Source organism: Camelus bactrianus, chromosome 13, assembly GCF_048773025.1.
Source record: "Camelus bactrianus isolate YW-2024 breed Bactrian camel chromosome 13, ASM4877302v1, whole genome shotgun sequence".
NCBI lineage: Eukaryota > Metazoa > Chordata > Mammalia > Artiodactyla > Camelidae > Camelus > Camelus bactrianus.
The window spans coordinates 47,347,432-47,363,476 of NC_133551.1; the positions used below are offsets into that span (position 1 = coordinate 47,347,432).

General features: G+C 54.4%; 1 protein-coding gene and 2 long non-coding RNA genes across 7 annotated transcripts in view; 2 read left to right on the forward strand and 1 right to left on the reverse strand.

Annotated features, from left to right (window-relative positions):
* Positions 1 to 1,430: 1,430 nt before the first annotated feature.
* The window catches only part of RNF220 (ring finger protein 220), a 210,342-nt gene continuing 195,727 nt past the window's right edge, over positions 1,431 to 16,045 (reverse strand). For all 5 annotated transcript variants that reach the window (XM_074376604.1, XM_074376602.1, XM_074376603.1 and 2 more), the window contains 7 exons: positions 8,295 to 8,391; positions 8,003 to 8,089; positions 7,816 to 7,871; positions 7,604 to 7,682; positions 3,369 to 3,477; positions 3,147 to 3,221; positions 1,431 to 2,421 (listed from right to left, as the gene is read on the reverse strand). In XM_074376604.1, coding sequence (XP_074232705.1) covers positions 2,350 to 2,421; positions 3,147 to 3,221; positions 3,369 to 3,477; positions 7,604 to 7,682; positions 7,816 to 7,871; positions 8,003 to 8,089; positions 8,295 to 8,391 — 575 coding nt within the window. In that variant the 3' untranslated portion in view covers positions 1,431 to 2,349. The remainder of the gene's footprint in view (positions 2,422 to 3,146; positions 3,222 to 3,368; positions 3,478 to 7,603; positions 7,683 to 7,815; positions 7,872 to 8,002; positions 8,090 to 8,294; positions 8,392 to 16,045) is intronic.
* LOC141579599 (uncharacterized) lies at positions 3,471 to 6,618 on the forward strand. The gene is made up of 2 exons (XR_012511318.1): positions 3,471 to 5,119; positions 6,220 to 6,618. It is a non-coding gene; the product is annotated as an uncharacterized LOC141579599 (long non-coding RNA).
* On the forward strand, positions 7,608 to 11,381 carry LOC141579598 (uncharacterized). Its single transcript, XR_012511317.1, has 2 exons — positions 7,608 to 7,731; positions 11,099 to 11,381. It is a non-coding gene; the product is annotated as an uncharacterized LOC141579598 (long non-coding RNA).

Here is a 16,045-nt window from a genome sequence, read left to right on the forward strand (position 1 = left end):
GTTTGACAGGCAGCAGAGGAGATGGCTGGAGAAGCTCTGGGTAGGAGCTGACCCATGATAGTCTCAGGGGTGATGGACCCTCTGTCTTCCAGAGCCAAGCTCTCCCCACATCGCCTCCGCCTTCTGGACTTCCCTGCTACCTTGGCAGCCAATTCTTTTGCTGTGGCTGCATTCCTAGCCATGGCCAACAGGTGGCAGTGCTGCCTCTGCCATGCGAGGGAGCTGAAGGATCCCACAGTTGGGCAAGTTTCATACCCTCCACTCTGGGTTAATGTCTCCTATTAGACAGCATATGGCCCCCAGGGTGGAAGTAACCAGCCACTGAGCCTAAGGCAAGGAGAGGGGACAGTGGCAATCCGAAAGGAGCCAGCTCGATGGGAACTGGGCATTACCTTTTCTTCCAAACCCTCAGCCATCACCAGGGCTGCCCTGTGTCGACAGGCCACATACATCCCCTAGAATCTTGGGTCCGAGGATCCTGGGGCTCTGAAGGGCCTTCGCTTGACTCAAACCAAGGTGATTTATCTGGGTTCAGGGAGGGACAGGAGCTGCCAGCTGGACCCGATTCTGTAATATTTACTGCTGTGGTATCCCAGAGATGGGTGTCTAAGATTCGGGAAGATGGAGGGTGGGCCTGGTGTGTGCAAATGTGTGAAGGAAAGGAGTCTGGAGTTATGAAGATATTCTGGGGTCTTAATTTTAGCAGAATCCTGTTTTCTCAAAATGGCTTTGTGTGTTGGGTGAGGACTCACCTGCAGCTTTGAGCACCTGCCTGAGCACCCGGAATGCTGCTTACTTACCGGCACTGAGCAGACACTACTTCCAGCAGTGTCCAGTGAGGATGACCATTTGACAGAGCTCCATCTCCAGGGCTAGCTGCCCAGCCTCAGTCCCCTGACTTGAAGGTCTACTCTGGATAAAGGAGTTCTTACTGTTTCCGTCTGGTCTAGGCAGTAGCTATACAAGGCTGTTGGTCACTAAGATGGAGAACAGAAAAAAACCACAGGGGACGGAGATGGTGGTTCCATTTGTGGTCCTTGGCTCATTTCAAGGGACCAGAAAAGGATAGAGGTTTGGGGTTTGTGTTTTCACCCAAGCTTACAGCTGTTCCTGCCCTAGACTAGGGGATAGAGCATGCATCCCCTCTGTACCCCCAAGCTCTGACCTCTTCTGTGATTAATGAGCTGACGATTCTGCATCGATAAGGAATTAACCTGGAGCCCCTACCCATCAATAGTCAGGAGTCCAGGTCCCAGCCCCACCCCCACCCGAGACAGTGCTCTGGCCCCTAAGCAGACCAACCCCATACTGCTTTACAAACCCATAGCCAAGTCCTTTCATACTGCTGCCAGGAATTAACCCCTTAACTGCCTCTGTCCATACCACCCCATCACCCACCCCTCCCTACACACATACACACAGGCAGCAGCTGTCTGTACTGGTTTAATCCATGTCAAATGTAGTTTACAAAGGGAAAGGACAAGTACCTTTGTATAGAATATACAGACACAGCATCACACCATGGGGCCCACGAGAGGGGCAAGGGAGACAACACTTTTCCTTGGGAACAGCAGCTTTAATCCCAGGAAAGGTTCTTGGCAGAAGGCTGGGCAGCCAGAAGCACCCTCATCCAGCCCGTCTCAGCCCCTGCTTCAGCTCGGCTCCCATCTCCTGTGCCTCCCCCCCCCCCCAACTCCTTATGAAGAGCCCCAGGAGCTAAGACTAAGGAGAGGATCATGTCCCTTGGGGCGTGTGCCCCACGTCTGGGAGAAGAAATATACACCACTGAACACCGAGCACATGGGTGAGGGAAGGGACACCACAGGAGAGGGAGTGGGAGAGGCAGGTACCCCAAGAGGTGGGTGGGCCGAGCCCCCAGCCAGCCCTGAAGGAGGCACTGCTTCCAGGTGTTCATAACAAAAGAAGAAAAATCATACAACCGGGGGAGGGGAGAGGGCCAGCTGTCCCATTTATACACAACATTGTAAACATACACGGTCTATATTACATGTGCTTCAGTCTGGTGTTTGCATGTCTGTCTGTCCATCTGTCAGTCTGGGGGCTGGATCTCAGGAGCCTTGCCGGGCTACTCCCCCACTCCCGCCTCCATGCCCCACCCTGGAAACAGAACCTGAAACAGGTATGGTCTCCAATCTTGGCGGGAGCCAGCAGGCAGGGCCTGGGCCTCAGCCCCTACTCTGGCTTAGAGTCCTGTGTGTGTGCATGTGTGTGCGTGCGTGTGTGTGCATGTATGTACACGGGGAACCTGTGTGCAAGTATGTACAAGGGGGGGTCATGTCACAGGCGGAGCAGGTGGGGCTCAAGGCAGGCCTGCCTGGGGTGGCTAGCTCACAAGTAGATTCTCCGTAGGTCTCCAGGTGCTGTGATGGTGTTGCACTGGGGGCAGAGCTTCTTGGCACCCTGCAGGGAGAACGGGGAGGGCTCTGGTGAGACCCTGTGCCACACATCTGCTGTGTGAGCACTTGGGTCTGCAGCCATGTCTCCCTGTACCAGTTGTGTGCAGGAACCTTGGTCCTGTCAGTCCGGGCTGGGGAGGCCTGGGCGGCCTCTGTGAGCAGGCAGGCACGCTCCTGTGTTGGGGGGATGCCAGGATCAAACCGCCTGGCCAGCCCCGCAGCGGGAGCCCCGGTAATGAGAACAAGGCTGGGTCCAGCTGTGGCTGCCGCGGCCCTAACGAGATTACACGCGGCCTTTGATCAGGACACAGAGCCCACGTCCGGGCCTTTTATTGCTGTCTCCGGGCGACATTTTAATGGCTGCTCCTGAGCGAAGAACAGGGGCAGGAGCAGAAGGAGCTTAGTAACTGGAGGGGGAGGGGCCGAGACCCTGGTCCTGCTTACCCACACCCAGCCTCCTCCTGACCTGGGTCTCACCACTGTATGTTTTACAGGGGCCTTCTGGGGGTGAGGGGCCAGAGGAAGGGAGCAGGCATTGAACCCATGGGTGGGGAGAACAGAATAAACCTGGGGTGGGGGGAGGGTAGTGAGCTTGGGGCTGAATATCCTGGCTTCCCGCTGTTTTCGATGCTTCTGCTCCCCCTCCCCTCAAATAGGCTCAAGCATAAGTATGGACATCGGGGCGGTACCCCAAATGGCCACCCCCTCCCAACCCCCGAGCCACTTCACCAGGGTCCGCAGCCAGCACTCCTCACAGTGCACGTGCCAACACTGGATGGACGTTAGGGGCATCGAGTATGAGTCCTAGGGAGAAGATGGGCAGAGAAGGGAGGGATCACTCTGAGGCTGTCCCACCCTCCGAAGGGCTCAGATCACAGGGCAGAGACCCTCTCCAACCCCCAAGGAGCACTGAAGCCAGAGCAGGGGCACCCAAGGTTCCCTTCCTCTCACCATGCAGATGAGGCATTTGTAACGGTCCCCACGGGAGAGCTGCCGTTCGAGCTCCCTGACCCGAGCCTTCAGGGCCTCAAACGTGGTCACAGCTGAATCTTCAGTGATTCTGTAAAGAGGATGGCATAGCTGGGCAGGCAGCAGGCTGGCATCCCTAACCTGAACCCCCAGTCCACACCTCCCTTGACTTCCAGAAGCACGTATGTGAATGTCCTCTAGATATGCCCCCTCCCCAGATCTGCTAACTCCACATTCCAGAACTTGCTCCTCCACCTCCATCCTAATATATTTCTAAACCAGATATCCGGGAACCATTCTCAAACCACTCCTTTCCAGTCACCCCCAACATCCAAAATCTGTCACGGAGCTCCAAATTACCTCTGGCATCTCCACTTCTTCCCACTGCTTACCACCACTAGTCCAGGTGCTTGTGGCTTCTGTGGATTACTTCACCAATCTGAATGTCCTGCCTCCAGCCTCCTCATTCCATTCGGTTCCCCTAAGCACCTAGAACCCTGCACATTTGACCATTTCTCCTTCCCACACTTCAGTGTCTATCTCAGAGTAAAGCTTTGCCAAACTCCTCACAAGCTTACATGGGCCTCCGCGGTCCAGCCCCAGCCAGCCGCACCCCTTCAGCACCCTGCCACGTACTTTACACTCCATCCACACCAAACTACTGGATTTCTACACACACACTTTTCATTCTGCTGGCCTCTCAGAAATTTCCACTTCCTCTGGATCATCCCCCAACCCGACTAAAGAGTTCCATCTCATTATTCAGGTCTAGTTCCCACTGCCTCCCAGAAGCCTTTTCCATTCCCAGCCAGTATCCCCACTGGTGGCTGCCTCTTCTGTGCTCCTCCAGCACCTGTACTGGACTTCACCACAGCAATATAACTGCAAATGTCTCTGTCTCCTCTGCTAGCCTCACTTCCCTGAGCAAACTGCTCACTCCACCAGTACGGACTCCGGACATTAACCCCACACTTGGCACATGAGTGTAAGTAAATACTTGCCAAAGAGAGCTGGTCTGATACCCAGGGAGAGTGAGAGATGCAGGGACTAGATGAGGCCCACATAATCTAGGTCCCTGGCTACAGGCCTAACCCACCTCCAGGGCTTCTGGTTGTTTCTTCCTAGGCACGTCAGATGCCCTGGTGGTCCTCATGCGTTGTGCAAACCCTGCACAAGGTCCCTACAACTTCCTGAAAACTCTCTAGGCACGATACTGAACAGGGAATAGCTCAGGCTATCTCAAGGAGTGATCCCTCCCACCCCTCCTAAAACAAGTGAACAGAACCCAGAGAAACTCACAGAGGAGGAAGAACACTTCCTGAAGGAGTAGAAGGGATGGTACTAGAGATGGGCCTAGGGAGTAATAATGACAATAATACAAATAAAAGCTAAAATTTATTAAGCACTTACTAAATGCCAAGGATTATACCGAGGGACTAAAAATTATTGTCTTATTTACACCTCACAAAAACCCCATGAGGAGATTCTAATACTCCCATTTTATATATAAAGAAACTAAAGCACAGAAACATTAAGTAGTCTGCGCAAAGGTTACATAGAGTGGAGGAGATGAGATTCAAACCCCAGCAGCCTGATTCTGTGATCAATCAGTAACTGTGTAACCATTACTCCACACTGGCTATAACCAGGAGACAAGCTCCAGGCTGAGGGAATAGGAGGAACCAAGGCCAAGAGGCCCAAGAGCCCCAGCTGGCTGGAAGGCGCACCTGTGGGTAAGCAGAAAGTGCTACAGCGGGAGAGGAGACTATATCCAGGAAGACCCCAGATGCCACAATCAGAAAGGGAAGTTTATCTTACAGGCAATTTATACGCAGTTGTTGAGGATGTTGGTAGACAGCTGTAAAGGGTAAGAGCCGAGGTTTAAAAGGTACATTCAATCAGCTGAGGTGGAATCACAAGGGCCGTGTGTGTGGGCAAGGACCATCTCCTAGGGTGGCCTGTTCTGCCAGCTTCGGGGAGACAGTTGGCCCAGAAAGCCTTACAGGCAGTCCGTCCCTGCTGGGCTAAGTGGTAGGGGGCATGGGTAGGATGGTGGGAAACCTGCCTACTCTCTGACCTCTCTCTTAGGGCACTAGCAGTGACTCAGAATGTGACTTCCTGATGGCTGTGTCCCTATATCACGATGCTCTAGATCCATGATTCCATGGGTCCATGATTCTCTGTCCTGCCGCTCTCGAGGGAAGCTGAGGCAGGCTCTGACTACAACTCCTTCCAGCACCAGTAGATTCCCTGGGAGCGTCCATTCAACTTTCCAGCTCTGGAAAGCCTTTACCATCCCCTCCCTCAGAAACACCTGCATAGCTGGCTCCTCCCCTTGGCATTCTGCCCAGTGCTGTGTGTGCCATGCCCACCTGGACTGCTAGTAAATTCCTGACAAGGAGACAAGAATGGGTAGCTGTGCTCCCTTCTTCTCCAAGGACCAGGCTGAGCATCTGCCTGATCCTATGTGGTTATTTCAAAAACTGGGAAACCAAGGCCTGGGGTTGGGGACAGCTCACCCCAGTGAAAAGAACTAACTCTCAAAACCCCAAACCAGAGGATGAGCTAGAGCTGGGAAGGCAAAAAGGATGGGGCCAGGTGAGAACGAACCATTTCCCCATCTCCAAAAGCTCCAAGGCCACATCCAACTCCAGAGCCCATCCTATCTTGGATTTGCTCAGCAATACGTGGCCTATTGTTTGCTCTGGTGAAATACCCAATCCTCCAGGCCCCTGACCTAGGTAGGCTGTAAGCTAGTCCTGAGCCCCTCTAGGGCATGGGGTAGAGAATTTCTTGGAAGAAGCCATGTCATCCTGCCTTTCTCCTTCTCTAGGTTGTGAAAAAGATCTCGGATGGGAAACCATAATGTGTCCGGCTGCGAGATGCCATGGGGACTGAGGGGCCCCAATCTTGACAGATCCAGACCTAATGGAGATCTCTCTCTGCACAGGACTGAGCCAGTCCCAGAGAGCCCCGCCCACTGGTGCCTGTGCTCACACAGGTGGGACAGAAGCCTCGACTCCCCCAGCCCTTGGTGGGTAGGACCTTCATGGATGACCACTGGCTCTGGCCCCCACCTCCCCCCTGAGCGCCATCCTTGATTAATGATCTTGTCTTTCTGATTTATGAGCAGCCCCTCCAGACGAGGGTGGGCGCCCCTTACAGCCCCGCCCGCCCCGCTCAGCTGGAGTAGGAGAGAATTATTAAATAAACATCCATACGTCATTCCTCCCCCCCCCAAGCTGGTTGCGCCGAACCTGTGCGGCCCGCTCCGGCGCTGACACGGAGCAGCTGCGGTGATTCATGGGCAGCCGGGCCCTGTGCCGCGGCCCATACATCATGCCAGCAGCACTCGCGGCCCCGGCCGAGATAAACTGATCAACCACAACGGGCTGGAATGAATTTATGACAACACAAAATGGAGGGAAACAAATGGGAGGTGACCCTGGGCCACCGACCCAGCCCTGTACCGGCCTGCAATCCACTCTGCTGGCAGGAGGCAAGATGGAACACTGGCCCTGGAATGAAGAGGCTGCCTTTTAACCCCAGGCAACCTAGCCTCCAGAGGAGGGAGGGATGAGCGTGAGGAGTTAAGGAATGGCCAACAGCAGCAGCTCCAGGCAGCCAGAACTGGACAATGCCACCTCCTGGGGCCAAAATGGCCTTGCTTGGGCTTCTGGAAAGGCAGTAAGGTGTCCAGCTGATTTCAAATCCTTGTGGCTCCTGGGGATCCAGGCCAGGGGTTGCCCAACTCTGGGTGAAGTGCTAACAGTTCCCCCTTTCCCCTGCCAGAGAACATGGGCCAAAAATTCCTACCAGACATGATGAGACCCAATACTCCTGCCTAAAACCCACTGCAAGCGCCATCCGGGACAAGAAAAATGAAACCAATTTAGCTCCCGATTAAGAAACAGAAACTGGAGATGAATCAAGTGTGCCGGCTGGGCTGGGCGGCCATACATCACATTCCCGGGCGGAGGCCGCCACAACGAGCACGTAGGCAGGCCGAACAGGCAGGCAGGCAGGCCGCTCCTCCCTCCACCACAGCTCCCAGGGCCATGGCCGAGTGATCAATCCAGAGTCACACTTAGCACCAGCTGGACCCCACTGCCGGCTGTGTGCCCAGGGCAGCAGGCCTTCCTACTCGCAAAGAGATGGTCTCTCTCCCTCCTACTGAGCTGCGGTCCTAGGGGTCTCCCTCCTGGCCAGACACTCACTTCTCGATGTCGCTGTTCTTGCAGGTCTTCTGCATGGCCTCCTGCTTGCTGCTCTCACCGTTGCTGGTAGATGGCATCTCTGCTGGGACAGAGAGTAACTCACACTCTGGCCAGACTGGGCAGCCCAGGTGAGGGGTTGGGCTTGAGTCCATCACCACCAATGGAGAGACATCCCTTCTTCCCCATTACTCCTAACCTGGGTCAGGACTTACCATCACTGGCCCATTTCGAGAACTCAGGTGTGATGCGTGTGCTGGGAGGGCCGCCACTAGAGGAAAGGAAGGAGGAAGAACAAAGTGAGCCCCGAAGGCAGGCAGGATGGCCCTGAAGGGCGGGTACTGGGTGACACCTGCCTCAGGGCTTCCCATCCGACCCACCCAAGCCTGTGCCCACACTTGCTTTAGGACTGCGCCCCGGAGTGCCTCTCTCTCCTTGGCTTCGCCAGGCTCCTCGCCTGTGCAGGGGATGACATCAGCCTCCGTGTATCTGGCATGGTGGTCAAGGACAATGGATCCTGGTTTGCAGTGGGCCAGGAGGGTTGAATCCTCAGGAGGGCTCCCCCTGGCCCACGCTGAGACACTGACCCTCGGGTAGGGGGTGTGTGGGTGAGTCCCAGAGGTGCTTGCTACTTTTCTTCTGCCCTTGGCCTGTCCCCCCAGCCCCACCTTGTCCTGCAGTGCCCCAAGGATACTGTGGCTTCCCATACTCCAGAGTGTCATCCCCATCCACATCCAAGTCAGCATCACTGTCCGGATTCTCTTTGCCGCTGCACATGACGAAGCCAGAGCCTGTGGGAAGCAGGATGTGAGGAGGGCCAGGGGCCAGCAAGATAAGGCCAAGAGTGTCCCCTTCTGTTCCCCTAGGTAGGGGTCAGGTTTTAGGCTTGGGATTTAGAGAGCCAGATATTTGGATGCTTTTGATTCTGACATTTCAGTCCTTTTCACTCTGTGTACCTCATTCTTCCCTGCACTGCCTGCTGCTCCAAGTGGTCTCTGCTCCTAAACTAGCCCATTCGTACACTAGGTCAGGTCCTTAGGAGACAACCAGTCTAGGCCTGTTGTCTACCTGTCTTCCAGTTCTAGAAAAAGCAGGAAGAGGACAGAAACATTCAGGTCTATAAGATCACCCCCATCTAGAACCTGGACACCCTGTGTCCCATGGTCTAGCCTAACAAGTCCACTAGAGACAGCAGGCTGGCTAAGGCCAGTCACAGCCAGCCATACAGCGGGACCCCCAGCCAACGTCCTGATTTTGGCCGCCAGGTCCTTGCCAGCAAAAACACCAGGCAGCTGTTCAAATATTTGATGTCTGAAGCGCCTGACATTAATTATTCATCCCCAACTCACTCAGCCTGGATTCCTGGACAAGTGCAGTTATAAAGGGATTAGAAGGGACAGACGAGGGAGAGTAGGCATGCACACCTGCTTCTCAAAGTAGACCATGAAGGCAGCCAGGCTGGGCGGAGGCAGGGTGAAGGGCTGGGCAGGAGATGACCCCACCGAGGTGTATCTGGCAGCCACAGGCAGACTCTCGGCCAGTGGGGCGGTGGTGATGTTAGGGGTGAGGTGCTGAAGCTACTCCAGGCCCACTCACCTGCCATGTGGTCTGACTCCCAGGGCCACCCTTCCTGATAGCCGAGGGTCAGGGGCCACAAAATTGCCTCTCCCTCCCCACCCCTGTCTTCTCCCAGTGGTCCCAGTCTCAGACCACATCTCACTAGCCAGAAGAGCAGCCCTGCTGGGGACAAAAAAGGCTGAAAGCAATGGGATTTGGGGTGAGTGAAATCAGAGATACGAAGCAGCTCAGGGTTCTGCCTGATGATCTCAGAAATCTCTTCTTGTCCATTCTTCCCACACTCAGGGCCTTACACTCTCATCAGGGTAACAGACTTGTAACAAGTCATCAACTCTCTCACCTGTTCCTTCACCCTGTTGCCACAGTCCTGACCCTTCTCTTCCCTGCTCCACCGCCATCTGCAGCGCCCTGCTGCATGCACGGTCAAGTCTCGGCTCCTCAGCAGACCCACGAAGACCAGGATGCCGCACTTTTCCACTTTCACCCTTCCCCTCACTTCACTCCATAAGCCCCATGTATACGGACAGGCTGCTTACTACACCTCAGACATCACCCGGCCTGTCCTGCTCAGGCTTTCCACTCCATCTAGAATGTTCTCCATCTTTCAAGCCTATTTCAAAAGCACCTCCTTATCCTCCTCCTCCAGTCTCTGGTCTCACAAAGGTTCCACATATCCCAGAGGAAAGCAGCACGAGAGAGAGAGAGGTCAGGCACTACCTGGGCCCCACCCCTCCCCGCCAGTCCTCATCTGCCCTCCACACCGAGGCACCAACAAACTAGAGGCAGCAGGCAGGTCAGCAGCAGAGCCATTAAGCTGAGCAAACACCAAGTTACAGCCCTGTCTCCTATTCATGGCCAGGTGTCCTGACAAGCAATTCCTGCCTCGTGGGTGAGTGGCACCTCTATAAACCCTCTGACAGTTTGGGAGACAAACTCCGCAATCAATCAGAATGTAGCTATCAGGTTCACTTACAGCCTGTGCCCCTCGAGCCCTGCCAACCCCCCTCCCCCAAGTACACGCAGCTCAGTAGTTGGCCTCACATCCTCGGCTTAGCTTGGCCCTGCCCAGCCCTGCCTCGTGGGTGGGCAAGGAGCAGCGGAGAATCCTGGCACTACTCCTCAGCCCAGAATGGCTCCATGGCAAAGCTGAGGAAACAGGGCACCCAAAACTGCCAGGAAAAGTCCCAGCTTCTCAATGCATGAAGCAGCCTGGTGGCCGAAGAAGTCCTCTGCAGTCTCACTGCCTGCCAGGCCTGGACCAGGACTCATATTCCAGTGGAATACAGCTACTGCGGTTGCACAAACCCTCCATGTTTTTTCAAGCTCCTATGCCTTTGTACCTCCTGTTATCTCTGCCTAGAAATGTCTCCTTCCTGGTCTACAGAACAAATTCCTGCTCATTTTGCAAGTATGACTCTGCTCAACCATGCCTTCTGTTAACTCCTAGTACCTAATATAGAGTAGTTGCTCTATAAATACTTCCTGAAGGAACTCACTTCAACATGCTCTCAACCTTTACTGAACTCATTCTCTGCCTGGTTTGGCACTGAGGACAGGGTTCTCACATCTGATCCCTACCCTCAAGGTGCTGAGTGTGGGTTAGACTTCCCTAGATCTTTCTACATAGGGGTCCCTTCCTTGGCATCCACCCAGGCTTCTGTGCAACTCTAAAATCATATTTATTACACCATGTATTATCACTGTCCCTTACCAGATTGAAAAGCCCAAGTCTGACTCATTGCTGTGAGCTCAGCAGAGCTGGCCAGGCCCACAGCAGGTGCCACACAACACACCCCAGCAGTAATGGCTAAATACCGACAATGCTGTTCTGTTAGGTTCTGGGAGCCTTTGCCAGGAGGGTGGAGGGCTGCCTGGCTGGTGGCCCGGAGAAACCTCTCAGGCCACAATCTTTCCTTTCAGATCCCAGCTCTCAGGTGGGCAGCGACCTTCTGCTCCTCTGACCAGCCTCGCAGGATGGAGAGCACGACACTTCTTGTTTGTCACAGAAAAGGCCTCTCTGTCTCTGGTCTGAGCAGTTTACTCTGACCCTGACCCCATCTTGCCAGTGGAGACAGATGCTGGGAAACTTTCCCTACCCCCACAGGTGTTCATAACAGGCTGCCGCCGCCGATTTCACTCCTGTGCTACCCTAGCCTGCTCCAACCTCCTTCCCAGCACATTAAACTTTATTTTCTTAATGAAATGTCACTTGCTGACTTCTGGCAGAATCATAATAAAAAGAAACGGCCATAAAGCCGTTTTATGCAGACAGCACCCCTGCCAGCTTGCCCCCCCCCCCCTTGCTTTGAGAAGAAGGCTCCACAGTCATTTTATGTTCTCAGCTGCTGGAATATCCCAGGCCAGTACTCAGAGGCAAGATGGCACAGAGAACTCCTTTCCAAGCCTCTGGCTCCTGTTCCGTGTAGCTCTGGGGATAACAGGCAAGCTGCCACTCCTGCTGCTACTGTCCAGGGAAGGGACTCTGCCCTTGGGCCCTGCAGGATGACCCAGAGTACCCTTTAGTCACCAGGGAGGCCCCCTTGCTGCAGCTCAGCCCCACCTTAATGTGGCACAAAGGGCTGGGCTGCTGCCCACAGGAAGACTAAGCCTGATGGTCAATGATGCTCAGCAGAGGGGAGGCCTGGTCCTGGGAGGGCAGGCAGTGTGAAAAACCCCCTCCCTCCAAGTGGATACTTAGCAATAGAGAGCAAGAAGGTTAAATGCAGAAATGATAAGCAAATCTAAATCTTATAAAAATGATTCCTCTCCCATAAACTCATTTCTTCTTGGGTCATCACGAAGCCGGGGTGGGGGAGGGGGGGAATCAGTATTAATTTAATCAATTGATCAGATGATTGATTGAGAAACTGAAGATGCCCGTTTACTGAGGGCAGTAACGTCCTGGAACCTGAAACCACAAAAAAGAGTCATCAATTTCCTCACCTGCTGCTCCCAACAAAACCAGAGCCCAGGGAGAAAGGAGTCCTGAGGTCTCCAGAGGCCTGCACACTCCAAGGAGAGGTGGGGGTGGGAAGGGGGGCGCAGCAGCAGCTTCCGGAGAGTTTTACACTGGAATTAGTTACAGATGCAGTTACGGTGTCTTGTGTAAACGCCATCGATTGGGGAGCTGACAGTCTGGGGAGCTGCGATGCGGGACAATCAATCGGCCTGCAGTGTCACCTGCCACCTCGCTGAACAGTTGACAATGCAATTATCCAGTGTGGAGGCAGGGAGTTGGCGTGTGTCAAACGCACTTAGCCACTTTCCGGGCCTCCTCGATAACGCGTTTCACTGCCTCACGTCAGGAGAGACGCAGAGAGACAGACGCCGTTTAAAACCATTGATACTTGTTCCTTCTGCCGGCACTCTGTCCTGGCTTAACAATTGTGTTGCAAAAGGCGATTAAATCCCCATCAGTCGCCACAGGGGACAGAAGGTGCCCTGCTCCTTGCCACCTCTCCTCGCCCCTCCCACCAGGCAACAGTTACAACTGAAGGTGGTAAGGAGTTAGAGGGCAGCAGCCCTAACAGTCTCCATTCCAAGACTGCCTCCAGCAGCCGGCTGTTCCAACACCTGTCACAGACTGGACCAGGCAGCAGGGCTGCGCTCGGGGACATATTTAGCATCAGCAGCTCCATCTTTTGGAAACAAACATGCCGAAGGAGCCAGCATCTAGGGCTAGGCCTACTTCTTCATGCCCTTGGACTCACACCTCTTAGCCCCTTGACCCATAATCTGGCACTAAAGTTTTATCAAGCAATAGCCAGTTAAAAGATCTGTGCCAAAGCTGCCCTGCCTGTCCTGTCCATGGTATCGCACATCAGGCTACTTGGAACCAGCCTCAATCTAAGGCAGGAACTCAAGAAAGATGCAGTCCCTAGGCCAGGATCTGGGCAGAGCACAAACCTTGGACAGTTGGTTCTCTTAGTATTGTCCCTGTCCCTTCCCTCAACCTGTTTGATTCAAAGGGACTCAATGCTGGATTCTAGGAATGCATTTCCTTCCAGGGCTCAAAGATGGAGTTGCAACACCTTCCATTTCCTGTGCTGCCTCCTGGGAAATTCATCCATCTCACCACTCATGTGCCCACCACATCACCGTCACAGAATCTGAAACCAACCATTCCACGTCCTCTTTCCAGCCTGTCCATTCCAAATATGATGAGCTCCAAGCTCTCCCAAACCAGATGGGTGAACTTTCACTGGCAACCAATGCAGGGGAGGGATCAAAGCTCCCACAAGTCTCTTCTTTGGGCCCAAGAGCTGAAGACAGGCAATGAAGAAAGCTGTGGCTCATTTGTCACATACCTCCTTTGGCTATAGGCAGGAGCATGTTTGTCCACAAGGGCTGTGTATTCAGGTTTTCCTTGTGGCCTGCTGCTTTAGCCTAGAGGCCCCTTGCTCTGCCCAGGGATGGCATGGGGCCCCAGAAGAGCATCTTTTTTCCCTAACTGCTGAGCTCTTTTAGGGCAATGTTGGTGAAGCACTAGGCTCCATTGCTGTCCTGTATGCAGTTATAACTCTGGGTGGGGAGGAAGAGCAGCAGCAGGTTAGCAAACCTAAGGTTCAGAGAGTACCAACAGCTAGGCTCACAGCCCAGGGTTTCTTCTAGAACTAGGAAGGCCAGAGTGTTTCCTAGACATCGAAAGTTTGTTCCAAACTACTCTCTTGAAATCTTTACCTATTTCCTTTGGCCTCTTAACGATCTATTTAAAGCTGGACCTAACTCGGTGCTTACCTGTTCTGTCTGGTCTTTCATTTTGTCCTAAAAGTACCAATTCCAAGTACTTCCAGGCCTGAGCTATCTGGGCCTCACCCTGAGTAACCACAGGTCCCATCTCCAAGGCCTTTTCCCCTCGGCCAAGTATCCCACCCAAAACTCTCACTAGTTCATTGGCCCCACAGCAGATTATACTCAAGGCAACCAATTTGCTCCATCAGACCAGCTCCCAGCGGGCCTGGTGGGAAGCTTTGCCGAGGATGACGAACGGGCCCTGGTCTGGGTGGGGGGTAGGGGATGACCGGATACAGGAACTTATCTGCAATTCTTCAATCCTTTCATATCTAACAAGGACAGCAATCTCTGTTCTGTCAGCACGCACAGTGCAGCTTAAATGGGCCTCGCCGCTCGCCTGCTCATCCTGCTTCTGCTCCCTCTCTCTGAAGTCGGCTGGGCAGCTTCTTCAGCCGGCGTTATCACTCCCTCTAACCGGTCTTGGCAGGCAATCTAATTCCTCCTGAAAAGGTCACCGCCATTTTAACTGCCTTTCAATCACATTAAGCACGCACTGCCCGGCTTGCGGCCCAGCCCGCCCAGCGGGCGATCAATGCGCCGCACTGACACCAGCCCGCCTGGCGGGGCCACACCCAACCCCCCAAGAGTTGGGCCTATCGGGCCTGGCAGAGGAGGGTAGACTGACAGATGGCTGCTCCTGCAGACAGGATTTCGGGGGCAGAGGCACTCAGGATCATCCAGGGCCTCCTTTGATAGCACCCCCCCACCGAGGAGCCTCAGCCTCCTCCGCTCCACTGCACCCTGCTCTCTGCCTCGTGGCCCCTGCTGATCTCGCTGTAAAACAGCCTTTCAAGTCTGCCTGTCTTTTGACTGCACTAAGCTGTTTAAGAGGCGGCAGCAGCTTCTATCAGGAAAGCCGGAGCAATTCTCTGCAGATAAAGGCACCTCCGGCCCCTGTTCCCTCTTCAAGTCTCACTCTCATTCTCGCTCTCCAAATCGCTCAAAGAAAAGCCCCCTTTGAACTCCCCTCAGGAATTCTTGAAAGGAACAACCTCACAGCATAAACACTCGGGGAAAACTGACACCCGCCCAGGGCTGAAGAACCCCTCACACCCGCTCTGTAAGTGCGTCCTGGCGCCTGGGAAATACTTGGTCAAATCAGCAGGCCCCATGCAGCTTCATCGCCTTAAGCCCTGTCTGGTGCCCAGAAGCCATCAGGTCCAGTTCTGTGCCAAGAAACCTGACTAAGAAATTGCCACGGCAATGGAAGATGTGAGTATCTGCAGCTGCCGACAGAGTGAACCCCGAGCAGCAGGCTGGAACTGTCCCTGCAGGGCTGCCAGAGACACCTGTGTGTCCAAGTCATGGGATCCTGGGCTTTGCTTCTCATCCTCCCAGAGCCTCAGACAGTCAAACTCCAGGACAGGACCAGACTGAAATGGCAAATGGCCATTCTCCAACTCAGTGCTCAGGCTCAGAAAACGGTTTGGTGTGATTAACTTTTCTGATTTACACTCTGGCTTGTCCCCAAAAGCCTGGGCAATGTGAGAGAAGCCCAGAGGCACAATGCCCCACCTGGGCTTGTGGCCCCTTCACGTAGCCGGTCTGCCCTGGATGGCACTGCAGGGACTGTTCCTCAGCACTGGCCCAAGAAGCACAGGCCCAATGAGGCAGAGACCCTCCTCCCAGCTGCTGTGAAACTCCCCAGGGACCAGACACAGCAATCCTCCCAAGGGTGTTGCCCAGAGAACTGGAGGCAGATGGGAAGCAGACTGGCTCACTTAATGACCACAAGCTGCAGTGCCAGCTGTGCTTGTGCACAGAAAGAGAGAAGAACTGGGGGCTAGGAGGCAGACAGCTCCCTCTTTGCCCTGCCCATGGCAGGGGGGTTTGACAAGAGGACAGTGGCCCTGGGCACCTACCAGTCTGTTTGACCTGGTGGGGGTGGGGGACTTCCACCAGGCCAAGTCATACCCCTCCAAGGAGCCAGGTGGGCAGTGAAGCTGGGCAGGGGCCTGCAGAGCCCTCTGCTGCAGTGGGGGAGAGCCCAAGGGAAGCAGGGAGCAGCTGGGCCCTGGCCCCTCTTGCTTCAGGGCAGAGGGTGCCCAGGGAGAAGGGATGGGATGAGAGCTA